Source organism: Tympanuchus pallidicinctus, unplaced genomic scaffold (genome assembly GCF_026119805.1).
Source record: "Tympanuchus pallidicinctus isolate F22 unplaced genomic scaffold, pur_lepc_1.0 scaffold31, whole genome shotgun sequence".
In the NCBI taxonomy this organism is placed as follows: Eukaryota; Metazoa; Chordata; class Aves; order Galliformes; family Phasianidae; genus Tympanuchus; species Tympanuchus pallidicinctus.
Genome location: NW_026294749.1, coordinates 732992 through 753011, shown reverse-complemented (window position 1 = coordinate 753011; position 20020 = coordinate 732992). Strand labels below are relative to the sequence as shown.

The 20020-nt window shown below is 38.6% G+C and overlaps 1 protein-coding gene across 4 annotated transcripts in view; it reads left to right on the top strand.

The window, feature by feature from the left end:
• The window catches only part of DROSHA (drosha ribonuclease III), a 67414-nt gene that overhangs the window by 441 nt on the left and 46953 nt on the right, over positions 1-20020 (top strand). For 3 of the 4 annotated variants that reach the window (XM_052697555.1, XM_052697556.1, XM_052697558.1), the window contains exons 2-12: positions 879-1024; positions 1776-2636; positions 4543-4635; positions 5827-6058; positions 6906-7047; positions 10157-10311; positions 12835-12915; positions 14871-14957; positions 15063-15149; positions 17842-17913; positions 19381-19462. In XM_052697555.1, the coding sequence (XP_052553515.1) occupies positions 1783-2636; positions 4543-4635; positions 5827-6058; positions 6906-7047; positions 10157-10311; positions 12835-12915; positions 14871-14957; positions 15063-15149; positions 17842-17913; positions 19381-19462 (1885 nt within the window). In that variant the 5' untranslated portion in view covers positions 879-1024; positions 1776-1782. The remainder of the gene's footprint in view (positions 1-878; positions 1025-1775; positions 2637-4542; positions 4636-5826; positions 6059-6905; positions 7048-10156; positions 10312-12834; positions 12916-14870; positions 14958-15062; positions 15150-17841; positions 17914-19380; positions 19463-20020) is intronic. The other variant, XM_052697557.1, reaches the window with a different exon arrangement.

Below are 20020 nucleotides of genomic sequence, written 5' to 3'. Positions count from 1 at the left end.
AGGAAGTTTTTCACTCAGAGGGTGGTGATGCACTGGAACAGGTTGCCCAAGAAGGCTGTGGATGCCCCATCCCTGGAGGCATTCAGGGCCAGGCTGGATGTGGCTCTGGGCAGCCTGGTCTGCTGGTTGGTGACCCTGCACATAGCAGGGGGGTCAACACAGACCATTCTATGATTCTATGAACTGTGGGTTTTCTTGAGAGCCTTTATAGAAGCAAGGATGCTGGAGAGGCACTGCTGACTGGAAGGGAAAAATAGATTTACCACTGTGGCTGCTGCTTCCTAGAAATTCAGCTTTCCCTTGGCCTCTGTTCCATTTGAAAAAGGAACAAATCCCATCACCAGGACCAATTGATAGGCCAAGGGGGAAAGGCTTTAAACCTAAAGAGAGAAGATTTATGTTGGGTCTTAGGGAGGAAATGCTTCACTCCTAGGGCAGTGAGGCACTGCCACAGCTGCCCAGAGAAGCTGTGGGCGTCTCATGTTTGGAGATGTTCAAACCGGGTTGGATGGGGCCCTGGGCAGCCGGGCTGGTATTGGCAGCCCTGTCCATAGTAGAGGGTTGGACCTAGGCAGTCTTTGAGGATACTTCCAACCCAAGCCGTTCTTTGATCTTTTATGAAAACAAGGCTTGACTTATGCGACTACTTAACTGTTTAACTTTTCTCTCCTTTTCAAGGAAAACATCATGACATCTGCTCATAGGCATGATTTAATGGAGGGTTGTTAGGGTAGTTTGATTAGGTTGTGGTTGGACTTGAAGACTTTAAGGTCTATTCCAACCTGAGCAATTCTGTGATTCTATGAGTGTTTTGTTTTTTTTTTTTTTTTTTAAAAAAAAAACTTTATTTTACTTTCTTCTTTTTTTTTCCTCTGCAGGTTTTAAACTTAGGAATTTTAATTAAAGAATGAACTTTAACTTTTATGAAGCAAAGTAGTTTTCATTTGTCAGTTAATACAGTGCATTACATATGTGCATAGTTTTGAACACAACTTCAGCCTACTTGAAGCAGTGGCAATTACTGGTAAGATAAGAATTGAATTTACGAACTTTTGGAACTGTTTATTTCAATTACATTAGAGTAACAATGCAGCCTACACTGAAATTTTTTTGGTGACTGTTAGATTCTCATCTTACAAAAAGACCTTTGCCTAACTTAAAGTATTGCAAAACATCTGTTGAATTTGTCCCTGTGATAAACTGGGGTGAAAATCATGAATGTTAGTTGCTGCTTAGCTTATTTAAAATGTGTATGATTTGTAGGACCGGGTGACTTGTGATGAGATATCAGAAAAGTCTTCCTACCTGAACTCTAGAATGGTGTGCTAGAAAGATCTCCTCATTTTAGGACCTGGGTGACTGTTGAAGATGCTAACATGATTGGTTTTTATGGTGATACAGGGTATCTGAAGTCTTTATACTGATGTATCTGGTATATACTAGTGGAGCTGCTCGCAACCATAGCCTGTCCTTGCAGTAACCTGTTAAAATTAACTTTGTCCTAAGTCAGAGACCATGTCTAATTGGAGTGCTGGATTAAAGACTATTGGTAAACTACTGTAGTGGATTAAAGACTTAAGGAAATCAGAGGGCCATAATGACCTGTACTAGAGCTCTGAAAAGTTACAGCTCCCACTGAAAGACTGCCATCTTCTGCTTCTATTAAAGGAAATGTCAGAAACTAATTTTGCTATTTCAGGAACAGTTCTTGCAAATATACTGAGGGCCTTCTACAAAGGTTTGTACAATTAACTTTTATATTTTCCTCATTAAAGGTGAACCATGTCTTTTCATTCTGGACGAGGATGTCCCCGTGGACAGGGGGGACCAGGAGCAAGAACTTCAGCACAGACTTATCGTCCTCAGAACCTGCGGCAGCTTCACCCCCAACAGCCCTCTGTACAGTACCAGTATGACCAACAAGCTGCACCTTCAGCTACCTATTCAAACCCTTCAGCCACCAGTTACATGCCTCCCAGGCCAGACTTTGTTCCATATCCCCCACCGGTTCCCCCTTCCACACAAAATCCCATTAACCAATGTCCCATGAGGCCACCATTTCCAAACCATCAGATGAGGCAGAGCTTCCCAGTGCCTCCATGCTTCCCTCCCGCTCCTCCACCAGTGCCAGCCCCTAGCAGTGCTCCTGTACCAGCAACTCCTACTGGACAGAGCACCTTTCCATACATGATGCCTCCTCCCGCAGTACCCCATCCTCCCCCACCACCAGTCATACCACAGCAAGTCAACTACCAACCTGTGTATTCCACAGGGTATTCCCAACAGTCGTTCCCACCACCTAACTTTAATAGCTATCAGCACAACTCTGGCTCCTTTCAGAGCAGCACTACCAGTAGCAGCAGCAGCAGCAGCAGCCATTTTCGGCACACGGGTCAGTACCAGGGAGAAAAATCACAAAGTGATCGACGATCTCCGGAGAGGAGCAAGCACTACGATGAGCACCGGCATCGTGAGCACAGTCACATCCACGGTGACAGGCATCGGTCCAATAACCACGGGGATCGTCGGGATCGAGGCCGCAGTCCTGACAGGAGGAGGCAGGAAAGCAGTCGGCACCGGACAGAGTATGACAGAGGAAGAATGTCACCTCATCATAGAAGTTATGAGCGTAGCAGGTAGAGAGATACTTTCTGCTTGCAGTGGGAGAGGTGTGGTTGTTGTTCTGTGGTTTATGAATCTGTGTTCTTCGCTCCCCCTTGCTTTCCCTTACACTGTGGGACATAGCCAGTGCTCGGCTCTGATGGAAGGAGCTGCTCTTGTGCTGTGTTTCAGATATGTTCTTTCTGCTTTACCTTTGCAGACTGGCACACTTGGTCCCTTATCCTTGAAAAAAGTGGATTGCTGAGCAGTACTCTGACCTCATTGGGATTTACCTAGAAGTTTATGTTTATGTGGCTTGATTCAGGTAGATGAGTGCAGAGTGCTCATTATGGGATGTATTTTGAAGTTTCTGTCCCTCTGCTTTACAGATAGAATCAGACTGAGAGCTATGAGCTGACCTTGCACAGTTTGCTGTGTGGTATTCTAGAGCAAACCATCAATTCATTTGCTCTTTTTGTCTATGATCTGTGTGAGAGTTCACAGAGATACTTGCAAGTAGAATTTATCGGGGCAGCTGGATCACATGCTTCTAATTTTGGAAGACCTGGTGTTTTCAAGTGTAATATGAATTTATACTTAGTGTCTGTCATAATGAAACTACTTGGATTTTGAAATGCAGAAATTTTACAACACCTGTATTTAAAATACAAAGACAGCAGCAACAAACAGACAGAAAAAAGCACGCGCATGTACTAAGTGTAGTTCAATTTGGTTGATCTTAATCTGATTTCCAAAAACAAAAAAAGGATTTTCCCTAAGACTTTTTTGTATGATGAGCATGTGGAATTTTCAGTGTTTTATGGATGACCCAGATACCCAGATGTTTGCCACATAATTTCACAGTTTACATTTGGATTGAAAAATTCAGTTTTAAGTTTTGAAAGTATGTATTTCCAGCAGCTTCCTTCTCAGAGGTTGGCCTGTTATTTATTAAAGACCACAGTTTCTAGATCTAATCTACAATGTATCTGTTTATTGTAAAGGCAGTTCTTTCCCTGCCTTGGTTTTTCTTTTTGCGCAGCATCAATCTCTCAAGCAAATCAGAGGGCAGTAGGATATACAGTATACCTACACTTGAGCAAGAATTCGCGAGTGTAGGGAAGACCAGTAGATAAATTGTATGAACTCTGTGCTTTGTAAAATTGCATGTTATTTCATGCATATGCATATGGAAACATGCATATATTCATAAATGATTCATCATTACAACAGCCCACGGAACTACCTGAGGTATGTATGTATGATCCCTTGTATATCGGCAGACTCTTTTACTAGGAAGTGTGACAGTTACACATATGATTGTAGAGTAACAAATTGTCAGCTGTTAGTCTGGAAACGTGCCAGAGTGTGATATCTCTGACACTTAACGTACCCAGTAATTCCTGCTAAACTTCAGAGAATCACAGAACGGCTTGGGTTTGGAGGGACCCCAAGGATCCTGAAGCTCCAACCCCAGTTCATTGTGTTATGTGCAAGCTGAGTCTTGTAGGTGAGAGTCATGGTTTTGTTGTGATGCAGACCTAGTGTGTACCTTTTTTTTTTTTTTTTGTATCTGTGTGTGTGTCTGTCAGGAGAAAAGGGCTTGCCTGAAATACTTGAGTTACTGCTGTACTTCCAAAGTTGTGTGTGGAATAGGATTTTGTTCCATGCCTTGAGGCATGAAGAGTGGTTAAAGGTGTAATAATCTTACCCTTCTCTGTTTGTCACCAAAGAACAGGAAGAATGACAACAAGTGCTGTGGTGAATGTCTCGAAGATACCTCTGTGTTGTTTGAATTTACGTATTGTTGAGATGGATGACTTTATTAACTGTCATGTCATTCAGAATAACATGATTTCAGTTTGCTTCTATATCCCTTTCAGGCGTGCAACGTATGAAAGTGCCAGATTTCTCATTTAATTTGTTTTTGAATTCTTCAAGGGAGCGTGAGAGGGACAGGCATAGGCACCGTGACAGCAGAAGATCACCATCACCAGACAGGTCCTACAAAAAAGATTATAAAAGAACAGGAAGGTAAGGAGGACATGTTTGGTTTCCCTTGTTTTTATGAGGCTCTGAAAGTACGAATATGTGCATACATACCTGGTTTGAAACTCAGAGATGAATCTTAGATTTATAACCATTCTTCACAAATTTACAAATGTCGTGCTTATATAAAGGCCTTGTAGAATTAGAAGCAGGATCAGTCTCTGGGTACTCTGCTGCATACCATACTCTCTTTTACATCTGCTCCAAGTGTATGTAAAGTACCAAGTTTTCTTAGAGTCATTTAATTTTTAGATCATGATTTAGGAGCTTTTCTTGTGTTGATGCTCCTTTCCTTTTAAATCTTGGCAAGTTGAATTCACTGCGACATTATGGGCTTTGTAGACAGAGAAGTTTAAAAAAGAAAAGAAAAAATCACAACTGGTGTTGATCAAACTGCAAGAATTAGAGTTACACAAGCAGTTTGCTTTCTATATAATCCAGTAAAAACTTAGATATTTTCTTATACAAATAGTCTGCGGGCTATATATTTAAACTTAATAGCACTCTAAGTTTTAGTTGATGGTATAATAGAAGTGCTAAGTCAGGGCTTGAAACATTGATTGAGCAACTGGTGGGAAGGCAGGCGAATCCAGGGGAGCTCAGGTGCTTGCAATGCAGCTGAAGGACTGGAAGGGTGGAGCCAGGATCCACCCCTTCCCAAACCCCATTCAAGGGTTGACAGTGGAGGCAAGGCTATCTTGCTGGAGATCCCTGCCTATCTGAGGCTTTCTAATGGTAAGCAGATTTTTTTTCTTAGTTTCTGTGCCCACAGCTGCTGCATTGAGCATATCCTCACTTGCTGCATCCTGGGACTTCGCTACTCCACTATCATTACTGTGCTTTCCATCACATTATGGAATTGCAGATGGACTTCAAATATGGGGGAAAAATTAAAAAGCTCTTCTCAAATTTAAGTAAAGCTTTTAATCTAACCTAACATTTTTTTTCTGTTTTAATTCTTGAATAAGGTTTCAGAATATGAAAGCACTTGTAATTTTAACTCCTTTTGTAATACATCTAAACTTCAAAGTATTTATTACAGTGGAAAGTTAAAAGCTGGAAAAGGCGATTAGACTTTGATGTAATTCATCTAGTAGAACTGTATGCTTATTGGAAGCTACCTAGTTGTCTTTATAATAAAAAACTAATTGGTTTTGTCTGTTTTCTCCTATTAAGCCGCTCTCCAAGCAGAGAAAGGAAAAGGCCCCGATGGGAGGAAGAAAGAGAAAGGTGGTCTGAGAGCCAGAGTGGCAACAAAGAAAAAAATTACACTAGTATCAAAGACAAAGAGTCAGAGGAGAACGCATCTGAAAAAAATGAAGATGAAGATGATGAATTACTTAAACCAGTCTGGGTTCGCTGTACCCATTCGGAAAGCTATTATTCCAATGACCCTATGGATCAAGTGGTACATTCCTGACATCTCTGAAATTACTGCACACTGTCTATTTTTGATTATTTGATTGCTTGGCTCATGTGAACTCTTTGGTAGAACTGTGTTTTGTGTCATTCAGTGTTGAATCCTCCCAAGCATCTCAGTCTTCAACAAAAGAAAAAACCTTAGAGATCTATTCTCTATTTTCATCAGTTTCTTTTATGTCTTTTTATTTGGATTATTGGTACATGGAAGAGGGGCTTTGTCTCACTTTGCTCTTTTTGAGCAAAACTACCTAAATTGCCCCATCTTCCCTTAAATACTGACAAAATTTTTATGCAGAAGGAGGAAATTTTTTTTCTTTTTCTCTGCCAGTAGTGGTTACTGGCACGGCGGGGAAGTAGTGTTTGAGTGAGGAGGTTTATCTTCATTTTTTTCTTTTTTTTTTTTTTTGAGAATTAAATGGAGGGTGAAATCACTAATTCAAAGTAGGCAGCAAAATGGGCTAAGTTCTGTGTTTCTAGGGCATGATATGGTTCTTGTGAATTGCAAAATTGTTTGCACAGAAGGTCTTTTGTTTCTTCTGAATCTGAGCTGTTAGATATTAGTATGCAGCTTTATTAAATATGCTTAGCTGTAATTCTCCTTGGCTTGGCCAATGGTTTGATGATCATTCTCCAAGAAATGAAATTCTCTGCTCATTCACCTAATGGAGCAATGTAGTTATACACTTAAGCCTTATCAAATATTTCTGTACTTCATTTAAACTACAGCACTGAGATTTGTCTTTTTGCCCACACTTCTTACTTTGAAACATTGATACACGTTGTTCTCTTGTGTCACCACTGCCTTTGCTTTTTTCCTGTTCTTTAATTAACAGGGGGACTCTACTGTGGTAGGCACAAGCAAGCTCCGAGATCTGTATGAAAAGTTTGAGGAGGAGCTAGGAAAACGACAGGCAAAAGCCAAGGCAGCCAGGCCGCCATGGGAGCCACCGAAGACCAAGCTGGATGAAGATCTTGGTAGGCAGAGATGATAGCAAAGCTTTGAAATGGAGCAACCTATAGATCACCTGTTATTTGGAAGTTGCGTGGTTTTGGTGATATCAGTGGGCTAATACCTGTTTTTAAAATCATCATTTATAGTGCAGTTCGTGGAGTTTTATTTTGACTGAAGTAGAGCTACATGCTTTATCTAGAAAGCTTAAGGGAAGGGAGAGTATCCAGCACTGCCGTAGGCTGAAGTCTCTTCCACGGCATGGAAGTGCCCTTTGTATGATCAGCTAAGCCAAAGTGTAGTGCTCGAGGCTTTGAGGAGCTTGCACTCTCTGTATTTATAAAAAAGAAGCAGGGGCAGGGATGATAAACTCATATAACTGCCTGTTATGGCACTGTATTTATTTTCCTTCTGCACTGTGTTTTTGTTCTGTAACTCTGTTTATTATCATCCTGTGCAGAAGTGTTAATTTTCAAAAGAGTTTATCTGCATTATCATGGTTCTTATATGGCTCTTCTGCAGTGAAATGAATTTGCTAGCTGTATGAGTTATTGGGGGAAATACTGGTTGAAATAGCAGGGCATGCTTTTTTATAACACTTTGAAGTCACTGAAAGCTGTTTTTCTGATTCTGTTTACTGGGAATTGTTTAGTTGTTAGTGTATTTCCAGCCCTTCAGCATTACATAGTATGATTTTTCTTAACAGCTCTTTATGAGGGTAGATGGTGATAGGACAAAGGGAATGGTTTTAAACAACAACAGGGAGGTTTAAGTTAGATACTAGAGGGAAGTTTTTTCACTCAGAAGGTGGTGATGCACTGGAACAGGTTGCCCAAGGAGGTTGTGGATGCCCCATCCCTGGAGGCCTTCAAGACCAGGCTGGATGTGGCTCTGGGCAGCCTGGTCTACTGGTTGGTGACCCTGCTCATAGCAGGGGGGTTGAAACTAGATGATCATTATGGTTCTTTTCAACCCAGGCCATTCTAGGATTCTATGGCTGTGAAAGTAATTTAAGAAATTCTTAAGCATATCACACTGTCTTAGATATTCTGTTGGGCTTGCTTTCTAAGTGATACTTCATATTTGGTTGTTTAGCTGCATATTCTTTCAGATCTGAGCATAGCAATCCTAGCAATCAAATACCTAAAATTCTTAAGTTGAAATATGGGTGTGTATAATGCACATTTTAAACTGCCACCACGTAACTGACTGATAAGAGAAAGATGAAAGGACAAAAAACAAACAATAACAGATTTCTATTTTATTTAAGCTGTGTAGAGAAAACTCTTCTGAACAGCAGATTTGCATGTGTGAATTCAATCAGGAATCACCAGCAAAGTCTACTGCACGTTTAGCAGATATATTTTCGTGTAAACGATTGAGAGGCAACACTACTACATCCAGTTTACCTCTCTAAGCTTTGCTTGGATCTTCACTGAAAGTGTTGGTTCTCTGTTCCAGGATAACAGTGACGGGGCCAAGAGCAATGTTAGCTGTTTTTCTTTTTCCATAGCTCCCCATCTGCACTGTACCCTGGGCCTGTGGCACTGTGCCTGTGCAATCTTCTCTCACAACAATGCTTCTGTTGAGGCTAATAGTTTATCTTATTATGTAGCTAGGCAAATACCCCTGTTGCGCCTTTCATTAGCAGTAGTTGTGCATTTTAGTGAGAGTAATGTGCTCCAAAGTAATTTTTGATTGTGAAGGGCTGATTTTCATACATGAAGTTCAAAATTCTCCACTGAACTTTCAGAACTCCAGTTCACTCTCACAAGTCCCACGCTGTTTTCGCGCTTTAAGTTAGACTTACACAGCTTGTTAGTGTTTATCAGAGAAGCAGTCCAGGAGGTTTCTGCAGTGTTTGAAAGATAACTTCCTGACACAGCTGTTAAGAGAGCCTACTGGGGAGGTGTGTCACTAGACCTGCTGTTCACAGAGAAGGACTGGGGGGAGATAGTGAGGTTGGGAGCTGTCTTGCGCAGAGCAGCCATGAAATGGTAGAATATTCTTGGTGAAGTCGGGGTGGTGGGGGGGCAGTCAGTAAAACTGCTGCCTTGAACATCTGGTGGGCAGACTTTGAACTGTTTGAAACGCTGTTAGGAAGAATCTGTGTGAGATTCAGGCCCTTAAGTTTTCGGATTAAGTCCATTACTTTGTACCATCACTTTGACAGCAGTGCAAAGGAGATATTTTAGCAAGTGTGAGACCTGTGATTTTTTTTCTTCAGCATTTTTCTCTGCTTTGATATATTGGAGGAATTGTTTCAGTAAATACAAAGAAAATGTCGAAAAATCCCAAACAACTGAGGAAAGCTCATTTAACAGGGCTTCTGTGGAAGTTAAGACTGAATTCGTTCAGGTTTCATCAGCAGCTTTTTTCAGTCATTTCGAGACTTCTCATCTGTTTTTTTTTTTTTTAATGCGATAACTGATTTATTAGAGATACTTGATTTTAAAAATGACTAACAGCATGCATCCTTTAATAGCTGTATCCGTACGTGCTGTTTTGAAAGTTGTGACTAGACCTTCCTGTCCTGCTACAGACAGGAAGCATTTTGTAGGTAAAATGAAACTGAATGTGAACACTTAAAGCAATCTTTTTTTTTTTTTTTTTTTCTTAAAAAGCAAGAGGTTCTGTTTAGCTCATTCTTGTGAATTTGTCTTATTTCTCTTTTCTATATCTTGTTTTTCATAGAATCATAGAATGGTCTGGGTTGAGAAGGACCATAATGATCATCCAATTTCCCACCCCCTGCTATGTGTAAGGTCTCCAACCAGTGGACCAGGCTGCCCTGTTTTTGTTTAACTTTAGAATAATATTTGTATTGGTCTATAGTCTTGTTTTATTAAGCATTTTAAAGTCATTTAACTGAAATTCCTCATCAGCAACTGATGAGTGGTACCACTGGACAGCCAAACTGCAAACAGATGACATGGATGTAGGTCTTCTAATATCCATAGCATGTGCTATCACTTTTAATGAAAATGACAGCAACTGCATTTTTAGTTGGGGTGAATGTCATGCACTACTTAAACTTTTGTTCTGCCACTATGAGCTATGATCTGTTAGAGAATTCTGAAAAGAGAATATGTGGAAGTGTTTTTGAACTAACTTTATTTTCCCTGCTTATATCAGAGAGCTCCAGTGAGTCAGAATGTGACTCTGATGATGACAGCAGCTGCTCTAGCAGTTCGGATTCAGAAGTTTTTGATGTCATTGCAGAAATTAAGCGTAAAAAAGCACACCCCGATCGTCTTCATGAGGAACTGTGGTACAATGATCCAGGACAGGTATGGTGAGAGGAGGAAGTTTTGTTTCTGAAAGTCTTTCTCCCCTGTGGACTTAAAGTTCTGCATTGTTCTCAGATATGCTGAGACATCTATTTCAATATACTTCCCCGCTTTTTCCCTTTTCTATTTCAACTTCTTCATAACACTTAACTTTTGATTCCAAATGTGTGGTTCCAGATCATGACTCTTGTGGAGTATTTGGCTGGAATCACATCTGACAGCGTTAATAAAACCTGAACTGCTAGCAGTGTGCTAATTCTGGCCTATTATTGCTGAGATAAAGGTTCACAGATGAGTTCTGGGATCGAGAGAAGGCAGTATGTTTATCTCCATTACAAATTATTCACCTAAAAGCTCTCAGCTCGTAATGATAAATAATATTTTAAATATGCTGTTAATGCTCCTAATTTCTTGTCTAATGGTTCTTTTGTAATTGTGTGGAGATTATAGTTCTCATTAAATGTAATTGCTGAGTTCACAAAATGTTGTTTTGAATGTATACATTGCACAGAAGACTAGTTTTTGTTAGTGAATTTGCCATCTTCATCTTTCTTTGTTAAATATTTCATGGTGTATTCTAACTCCTTGTCAAATGGCAACCCAGTAAATTTGTTTTTCTGGCACTTTGTATGATTCATGAGTCCAGAATGCAGCAAATCATAATGCTGAGAGATACTGCAATGCTTATTGCCTCTGTGGTAATTCAGAGGTCTGTTGAATATTCTATTGCCAACTCGTATTTATGCTTCTAGTTTAAAAAATAATAATAATAATAATTTGAGTAAGTTATCTGCTTTTATGTATGTGGAAAACAAAATTAGCAAACTGTTTAGGCATTTAAGTGGAAAAAAACTGTGTGTTGCTCTTGGGCATATTTCAAAGTAGTGTGCTAGCCCATAACATGAAGTAGCATAACTTGCATGAATAGTTCCAGGAACGTGTGGTTTATGAATTTCCTGCTGAGAAACTTTCCTTCCTAAATTTTCTTGAGATTTGGTCCTGTGTATCTGACTTGCTTCTCAAGCCCTGGGTGTTATGGGTACCTTGCATGTACATCAGTCTCATTCTGTGTATTTAATGTAACAGAGCCAATGTTCATGCTGAACAGTTCTAAGAACGAAGGAGTTTTTTTTTCAGAAGTTATGGCTATTTTCATAGCTTTAGTAGGCCCTTGTTTTTCAAGGAGTACTGAGCGATTCTTTATTGACTGAGTTATTTAAGTTAGCTGCTCTGTGACTATATAAGCCAGTGTGGAAGTATGTATTTACCTATAAACATCAATCAGTTTTGTGAAACCTCTGCTTTCCTCAATGGTTTCAGTGTGGGATATAGGAAATTAACAAAATGCATTGTGTCACTTTAATAACACTGCGTAAGTTCGCAGAGGAATAAATGGGTGCTCTGCTTCTGATGTTTCTTTGCACACATTATGCATCTACTGTGGCAGTCTGAAGAAACCAGACTGAGATGAACCTTCAGGGAATTAACACCGCAAGCTGAAAGTTGTGTTCCTTTCCCAATAGTCTAAAGGCTACAGTAGCAGCAGTTTGCTGGTTCTTACTTCCTGGAGTGTCTTCACATCCTGTCTATTGTCTGATGACATTTAGTCCTGCTGGGGTTTACATTTTCAGCCTTCTTATACTGGTATGGAAAGTCCTGCTGGCTCTTGTGCTGCATTCCTATATTAGGTCTAAAAATCTTCTTCGCTTCTTGGATTCAAACTTTCAAATTCTCCGTTAAAGCCTGAGGTACAGAACTTAGCTCATTTCTCTGGCTTGGTTCTGTGTTTTGTTGGATTTCAGCAATGGATGTGATGTTAGGAGCAGAAAGCCTTAGTGCATTGCAGCAATTGACAGTTTGCATTGAGTGCCTTAAAGGTGAAAAGACCGACACTAGCTTTGTACTTTGTGCTGTGGCTCTCTTAAATTATAGGTACTTCATGCACCCACGTGGAATACTGAAATGGATGTTTTCCCATTTTCTCTTCTTTACCAATCTGTTCACAGGATGCGTTTGAGTTTTCCCTGATACTTTAAAGTACCACGTAAAATTTTCAAATGGTCTTCTTTATGTACCTTGTTTGAAGGCCTTACTGTGTTATAGATGGGTTAATCAGGACCAGGCTTCAGTGTGTGAACTGAGTGGGACTGTTTGAACACAGAGATTTCAGCATGTATTTACATGTGCATTTTTAAGGCCTGATTTTTACTTTAGACAGACGTGCTGTTTCTGTGTATATGATATGGAAAAATGCATGTGACAGCAGAATTGTATAGTACTGCTGACACTGTTTTCCCATTTTTGTGCTTCTGAAACAGTCGTGGAGTTATAATGCTATTGTGTGTTTTTCTTACATTAGTCTATACTGTTTCCATTTTTACTGGCTTAAGAGCATCCACTTAATCTAAGCATGACAGGCTTTTAGAAGCATCAGCACTCTTGGCATTAAAACCAACATACTTTTCCAGACACAATCACCTACTGTCTTTCAATAAAAACAGAATCCTATTTTGTTTTTGACAGATGAATGATGGACCGCTGTGCAAGTGCAGCGCTAAAGCTCGACGAACAGGGATAAGACATGGCATTTATCCTGGTGAAGAGGTAAGTAGTTCTAAGGATTGTAGTTTTGAATACAGACTTACTGCAGTGAACTTGTACTTGGGTTCGTAAGTTTTGCTTGTTTGTTGTTTTTTTGTTGTTTTTTTTTTTTTTCCATGGCATACGGGCTTAGTAACAGCTTCTCTGCAAAATCAAATCACGTTGTGTAACCTCACATTTAAAAATGGAATACTGGTAATTAAATCACGTGAGAACTACAGAAAACTTTTGCGCATTGGTGCTTGGCTGTAGGTTTTTAAAATAAAAGGAGAATGTAGGAAAAATCTCCCGTTGTCAAGAGGATGAGTATGTTATAAGAACCCTCTTTTACTTTAAAAATAAATGAATCCATAGATCTGCTTCTGGAGGAGCAGCAGGCTTTTCAGGAGATGGTGTTGCTTTGGTGATGAAAGCACGTCTGCACTACAAAATGTCAAACGGTTTAAGTTTTTAATTAGTACTCAATTAGAGAAAAATTGAGCCCATCAGCTTCCTGAAACATTTGTAACAGTAGTGCCCTTCATTTGGAAAATGTTGTCAAAATACTGGTGGTTTTCCATAGGAATATTCATTTGCTCTGTGGGCTGTGTTTCTGGAAATAGACCACCTCAAGGTTTTTATTGAAAACAAACAAACAAACAAAAACAAACAACAACAACAACAAAAAAACCCAGCAGCGTGGTTGTAAACATTTAAGAAAAGTAGCATGTAGTTTTACACTTCACCTACGTAGATTTCCTTTAAGGATTTAGTTTTTCAGTATGCCTTCCAAAACATTTAGTGAAACATTCTTTTATTTCTTTGCAGTTGAGGGTTTGTGAATGTTACTGTTGCAAGGGATAAATTATTCCATTTCAGAAAAATGGCTTTGGTCTGAAGCTCTCCATAAATCACTTGAGGATCAATTCCTCCCCACATTGTCTTGAGTATTTTTCTTGCAAGCAAGGAGGAAGAGAACTTTACCAGGAGAAAACTAATAAATAAAACTTGCTGCATGAAGGAGTGAGACCAACTAAGAATGTGAGGCTTCAGAAAATCTAGTATATATTAATTTTTCTCCTATCCTTCAGGTAATCCTGGCTAGCTTCTAAACAATGTGGTTTGTAACTGTCTTGTCACAGCGGTGAGGAGCATAGCCTGCATCTGAGCAGAGTAACCGCTGTGTTTTGTGGATGAGTTCTGCAAATGGCACAGAATTGTGCAGTGGTGTCGCAGGCCAACTTTATAGGGCTGTCTTGTATAGCACCCCTCTTGTCACAGGTGTTTTCCCTGCAGATAGCCATATCTTCACAGATTGATAGCAGCCCATCAGACATGAGAAATGGGTTTTGTCAAACTGCTAAGGGGTTTTTAGATCTTTAGGTCTTAAACTGGACTGCTTCAGAAGAAGCTGGAGCAGGTCACAAGTCCCCAGCAGTTCAGTGCAGAGGAGAGCTGCCTCCTAGTGTACCATTCTCACAGGCAGGCGTTATGAGCTGACAGAGCAAAATTACATTTGCCAGGGATGGACCCTTCTCTTCAGGGCCCAGGTTTACCACCAGCAGGTGAGTGAGTACTTGTCTCTTGATAATGTACTCGGATCTTCTTATGCATGGCCTAAGTTTGTTTCTGTAAAGTTTTAAAATCAGCTTCTTGAAACAATTTAGTATAAAAGAAGAAGTCAGTCTGCTGTGTAAATGGCTAACTGCTTTGTAGAAAACATGAAGAGTCAGATGGGAAATAAAAAAATTACAGCAATGTTTTTCACTTCTTTGGTTTGAATATCACTAGAACTATTTTTAGAAGTGACTATATAGATATAGCCAGTTTCTCTTTTCCTGGAATCCTTAATTATGACAACCTTCTTTATTTAATTTTTCCTAGTGTACATTTCATGGCTATTAGAAATGCTTTATTCTCTCTTTTAATCTAAATTTGCCTTGGCTTTGCATATAATTCTACTTATCTCTTTCTTTAAGCCCATTAAACCATGTCGCCCCATGACCAACAATGCTGGAAGACTGTACCACTATCGAATTACGGTGTCACCTCCCACAAACTTCTTAGTAAGTCCTTTAAAAATAATTCTAACCAGAACTCTAATTTTGTTTTCAGAGTGGAAGTAGTACTGCTTCTTGTTCACTCCATGCTGTTTTTGCTTACCTTTTTAGACAGACAGACCTACGGTTATTGAGTATGATGACCACGAATATATATTTGAAGGATTCTCCATGTTTTCACATGCTCCACTAACAAACGTAAGTATACTCCTTGCAGTGTATGCAGGATTTGTCTGGGAGGCAAACTATTTTTGCCCTGAAGTAGAACTTCACTCCAACGGGTGTTACAAACTTTTTGCCAGCATTGGAGACAGGAGGAGAACATTTGAGCTGATGAGTGTCAGGTTTTGTCTTATGCAATGGTGGTAGGCATTGCCTTCGAACTGTGACAGACTGTGACATGCATCACAGTCATATTTTTACATTTTGCAGTTTGAAAGTGTAAAATCATGGAATAACTTGCTAAAACTGTTAATTGGCTTCAAATTGGATGAGGAGCTTTGTTAAATTGAAAAAGTTTGTTTAAAAAACAATTAAAACTTTTTCTCTTAGTGACAAATGGATACTGGATTTTTTTTTTTTTTGAGATATCCTCTCTGAAAGGATTTCTTCAAAAAAATTTCTTAGGCATATCTATTACTTTCTAACATCTGTTTGATTTCTTCAGTGACTGAACTCTTTATGATTTCTTATTAAAACTTGTAAGCTTTTAGGGCAATTGATGAAAGCAAATATAACAACAAAAAAGGTTTGATACCAGACAACTCTGCTCTTGCAGTATAAACCATATCAGAACAAAATAATATACAAATAATTAAAAATATCTGTACCTTTTTTTTTTTATATCTTGATATTTTGAGAATTTTTTTCAAATGCTCTGGGATACTATTTCTTTGTTTTTTATACCTGTTATTACCTTCCCCATCCATGTCAAAGCTCAGTACAAAAATGGTCACAATACAGGACTGCAATCTAAGAATACTGGAATTAAGAGACACTGGGGAGAAAAAAAAAAAAGGGATTTTTGACTGATAGTTTGCTTATCTTATGAATATGACAATGCTTTAGCTCTGGTGAGTAGAAAGGTCTGTTGTTGACAAGAGCTCTGCAAATCAGTGGTAGTCAGCTAGTGGGGGGGTAGCACTGTGTTGCACTCCTGCCCTGCAGCATTACTCAGCCTTGGGGTTCAAGACAGGTTTAGCCCAAGGCCTTATTTTCATTTTGCAAATGAGCAAATAGGAACAGTTATGTTGTTTTATCTTATTAAAAGGATAAAGAGGCCACCTTATCTTTATCATACACTGCCTGCTATGTGACAAGAATGCAAAGTGTTAGGAAAACAAAAAAGCAAACAAAAAACAAGGAAACCTCTTCTCGTGTGACATAAGCAATGCAGATGTTAAACTGATTCTTATTGGGAAGTACACGTGTTGAGGCAAGGATCAGATAGCAATTTCTGATAGTAATTTCTCATTCCCATTGGGGGAAATGGTCAGCAGCAAATGATTACCTTTCTACAGACTGGAATACAACATGATACTGTAGCCTGTTCTTGTTTCAAATAGGCATAGAACCTTTGGGAGAGAGATTACCTGGCTCTAAGAAGATTTTGGTGTACATAACTTTCAGTATAGCTGCCATAACAAAATTCTAGTTAATGGAGATCTTGTCCATAGTCATATCTCCAAAGCATTCATTTTCTACATGGGAGCAAGAAAAAAAAAACAACTCAGGCTATTGAGTCTCTGTATGAAAACATTTTATCCTGTTTGAACTTGTGTATTAAAAAGAAAACACTCCCTGTATACTTTTTTTTTTTTAAAGCATCACTGATTTGAATGGGACAGGTTTCCCTCTCACATTCTAGATGAAACTAGCATACTTTTTTTTTTTCTCTACTATTCTATTTACAACATTTAATAATTTAGTGGCTGAAATCTTTGTATAAAATCTAATGCAGTTTTTATATTTGGTTGTTTGGTATAAATCCTTCTGTCATCGGAGGGTGTATGTAGACAAAACAGGTAAGTGTTTAACTGTTTGCTTCAAGAAGATGCAAGTAGAATGCTTGGGCTCTAGGTTCATTGATTCCAGTGCAACTCTCACACTATTTGAATCTCTGTATGTATATCAGTGCAAAATAAACAAATTTTCTCGCTTTCATGAGTGATTGAGATTGTCTCTTACACTCACAAGGGCAGTGGATAGCAGGATTAAGCATCTTAGTTTTTTAGAAATGTAGCTTTTTGGCTTAAAAATGTAAATCCAAGAAGATGCACAAATCAGCAGCCACAGAACAGCCTTCAGCAGTTTGTGGACTTTGCCAGCGTAGGCAAAGAAGTGAACTGTGTGTTTATCTTACTAATTCGGTGAGTGCACTTGTAGAAATATTTATTTACTGAATGAAATTATGCACATCTTTTACATTTATCCTGAAAGTTCCTGGATTGTGTTTTCATCACTTGGAGCAGTGTTTTAGAATTGCGTAGCTAACAGAAGTGTCAACATACTAAAAACAGCTTTCCTGTTAGTGCATCTGTCTGACATGTTGTGTCACCAAAAATAAGTTCACTTCCAAATATGCAAGTGAGAGCAAGTGTGGAAACTTTTGACTGAACTTTGCTTTTTCTTCTAAAGAAACCTTTATCTCCAGTAGATGGCATTATTTTATCTTACTTTACTATTCTTTAGTCCTGTGTAATCAAAGGTGGAGGTTAAAATTGGCATTTCTCTTGCAAATGCTTGCTTTCCTGTCTTTGTATGATCCCACTAAGCAGCTGTTTTAGTAAGTTCCCTTTTCAGCAGACAGTAATACCCCTGCATACAAAATTGTATTAACTGTACGTTTGTCACTATGTAGCTTTTCATGCTGAATCTCTTTTCCTTCCAGATTCCTCTGTGTAAAGTAATCAGATTTAACATTGACTATACAATTCATTTCATTGAAGAGATGATGCCTGAGGTAAGAAGGATAATTAGTCAAAAAAGTCAGAGTGGGTTAAGAGTTGTTGACATTGTTAATGGATTAAACTCTTCACAATCCCTTCTTGTAGAGAAGATGGTAAGAGACAGGCTATGTTCTGAAAGAATGTCTGAAAAGGAATTTTCTTTCAGAAGTACTAGCATAAATCCATCCACCCAGGCTATCATATATTAAAATCAAATAGTGAGAAGTGCTTTTATTCATTTTAAGTTACGTAAGTTATGCCAGATACTCTATCTGTGAACCAACTTAGGCATTATCATTCTTTTACAAATGACAAAACTAATGTATGTGGAGGTGCTGGTTTTCCAGACCCACGAGTCAATGCCAAGCTGAAAATTAATCTTGAATACGAAGCTCTAAGTATCACTTATCAGTACTTACTATAAGTTGTTGCCAAAACAAGTTTCTGGTGGATACAAACAAAGCACATTCAGTTCTTAATCTATTGTGTTTTGGTTTTTTTTTTTAAATTACAAATTTATCTCTGGTAAAGTCAGTTTGTGAATTAAATTGCATTAGAACAGCAGATGTAGGTACAGAAATACCCCTGCATATTAACTACAAAGATGGGATCAGTATTTTAGTCTGATAGTTGCATCTTTCTTTCTAGTTATCTCCTTTTTTGTTGTTCAGCACAATCTGAAATATATGCAAGATCTCTGAAATTCCTCAGCAAGACTGATGTGATCAGTGCAGGTCGTTTCTTGTTACTGAATCTGGTGTGTTGTCTTTTTGGACTCCTGGTCTGACACCCAGTAGCTAAATCCTACTTTAAAGCCATCTTTACTGATGCATTGTTGTGAAAGATTGAGTTGTTCAACTTGGCAGTTATGGCCATTTTCATACATGTATTACTTATGTTGTCCTGTCCTGATCTGATCTGGTCTTGTTTGTTCAGGAAGACTTTGTAAAGTCACTTCTGATTGAAAGCTCCTTGCTATGGAGGATCTACTTCCCTATCTGATGAGCAAGAGTTGGATTTTTTTGTTCTTTTTTCTCCCCCCCTTCAACCCCACTGCCTTTTAAGGTCATAATCCTCTGTTTATATTGAACTGTCTTGGTGTAATGGAAGAAGTGATCATAATGCTACAGCTGATAACTTCTGAATTTTTATTATAAACATGAAGGAAAAAGGGAATATTAAAAATGTTTCTCAGAAATATGAGCTTACTAAGGAGGAAGTGTTGAGATATGTGGTGGATTACCATGTTTGTAATTTCTGCCTATATGGTGGATGTAGGCATTACATACAGAATCTTCATTATGGTGCTTTCCTAATAGTGCTTTTCTGATTAGACCACTGTGCTGCAGTAAATGATTAAAGATGCATCAATGCTGTTTCCAAAACCTCATTTCTAGCAGTTGACAAATACGAAGACAATGGTAGCATTATCTGTATTACAATATTATGTAATCATAAACCTGTTTGTTTTTATTCCACAGAATTTTTGTGTGAAAGGTCTTGAGCTGTTCTCTTCTTACCTATTCAAAGATATTCTGGAGCTGTATGACTGGAATCTTAAAGGTAACTTTCATTTCCAAAAGAAAAAAATTTCCAAAAAGAAAAAAAAAACTTGGAAAGTTGACCTCTGTTTTGCTATGTTTTTATATTTTAAACATTAATAAAAAGCTGGGGAGTGGCCTCAAAATAATAGTCAAATGCTGTATTAAGTGAGAGGAGCAATCTTGCACTTTGTTCTTTAAGAGGGTGAAGTTTATTGAGGTTGTTAGTGGGGATTATAGCAATTAAAATACAAAAATCTTGCATTATTTTCCTACAGATAAACTAAATTTCTTCTTTAATCCAAAAACTGTCTGTTGTAATGGAACTTACTGTTTGTTATTAGACAGTATTGTGGGCAGAGTATTGTCATGTACAAGGCATCAGGTAAAATATCCTCTGTTTTTACAAGCTAAAAAACAAGTATTCATGCAGTTTTTCTCAACAGTCAGCTCACAAAGCAGTATCATGCAGACAGCTTTAGAAGGGTGAGTTATAGCACAATGTTTTTAACTTGCTGAGATGAAAATGTGTGTTCCTGTGAAGGCTATGGCAGAGGAGAATTTCAGGAATGATCCTTCC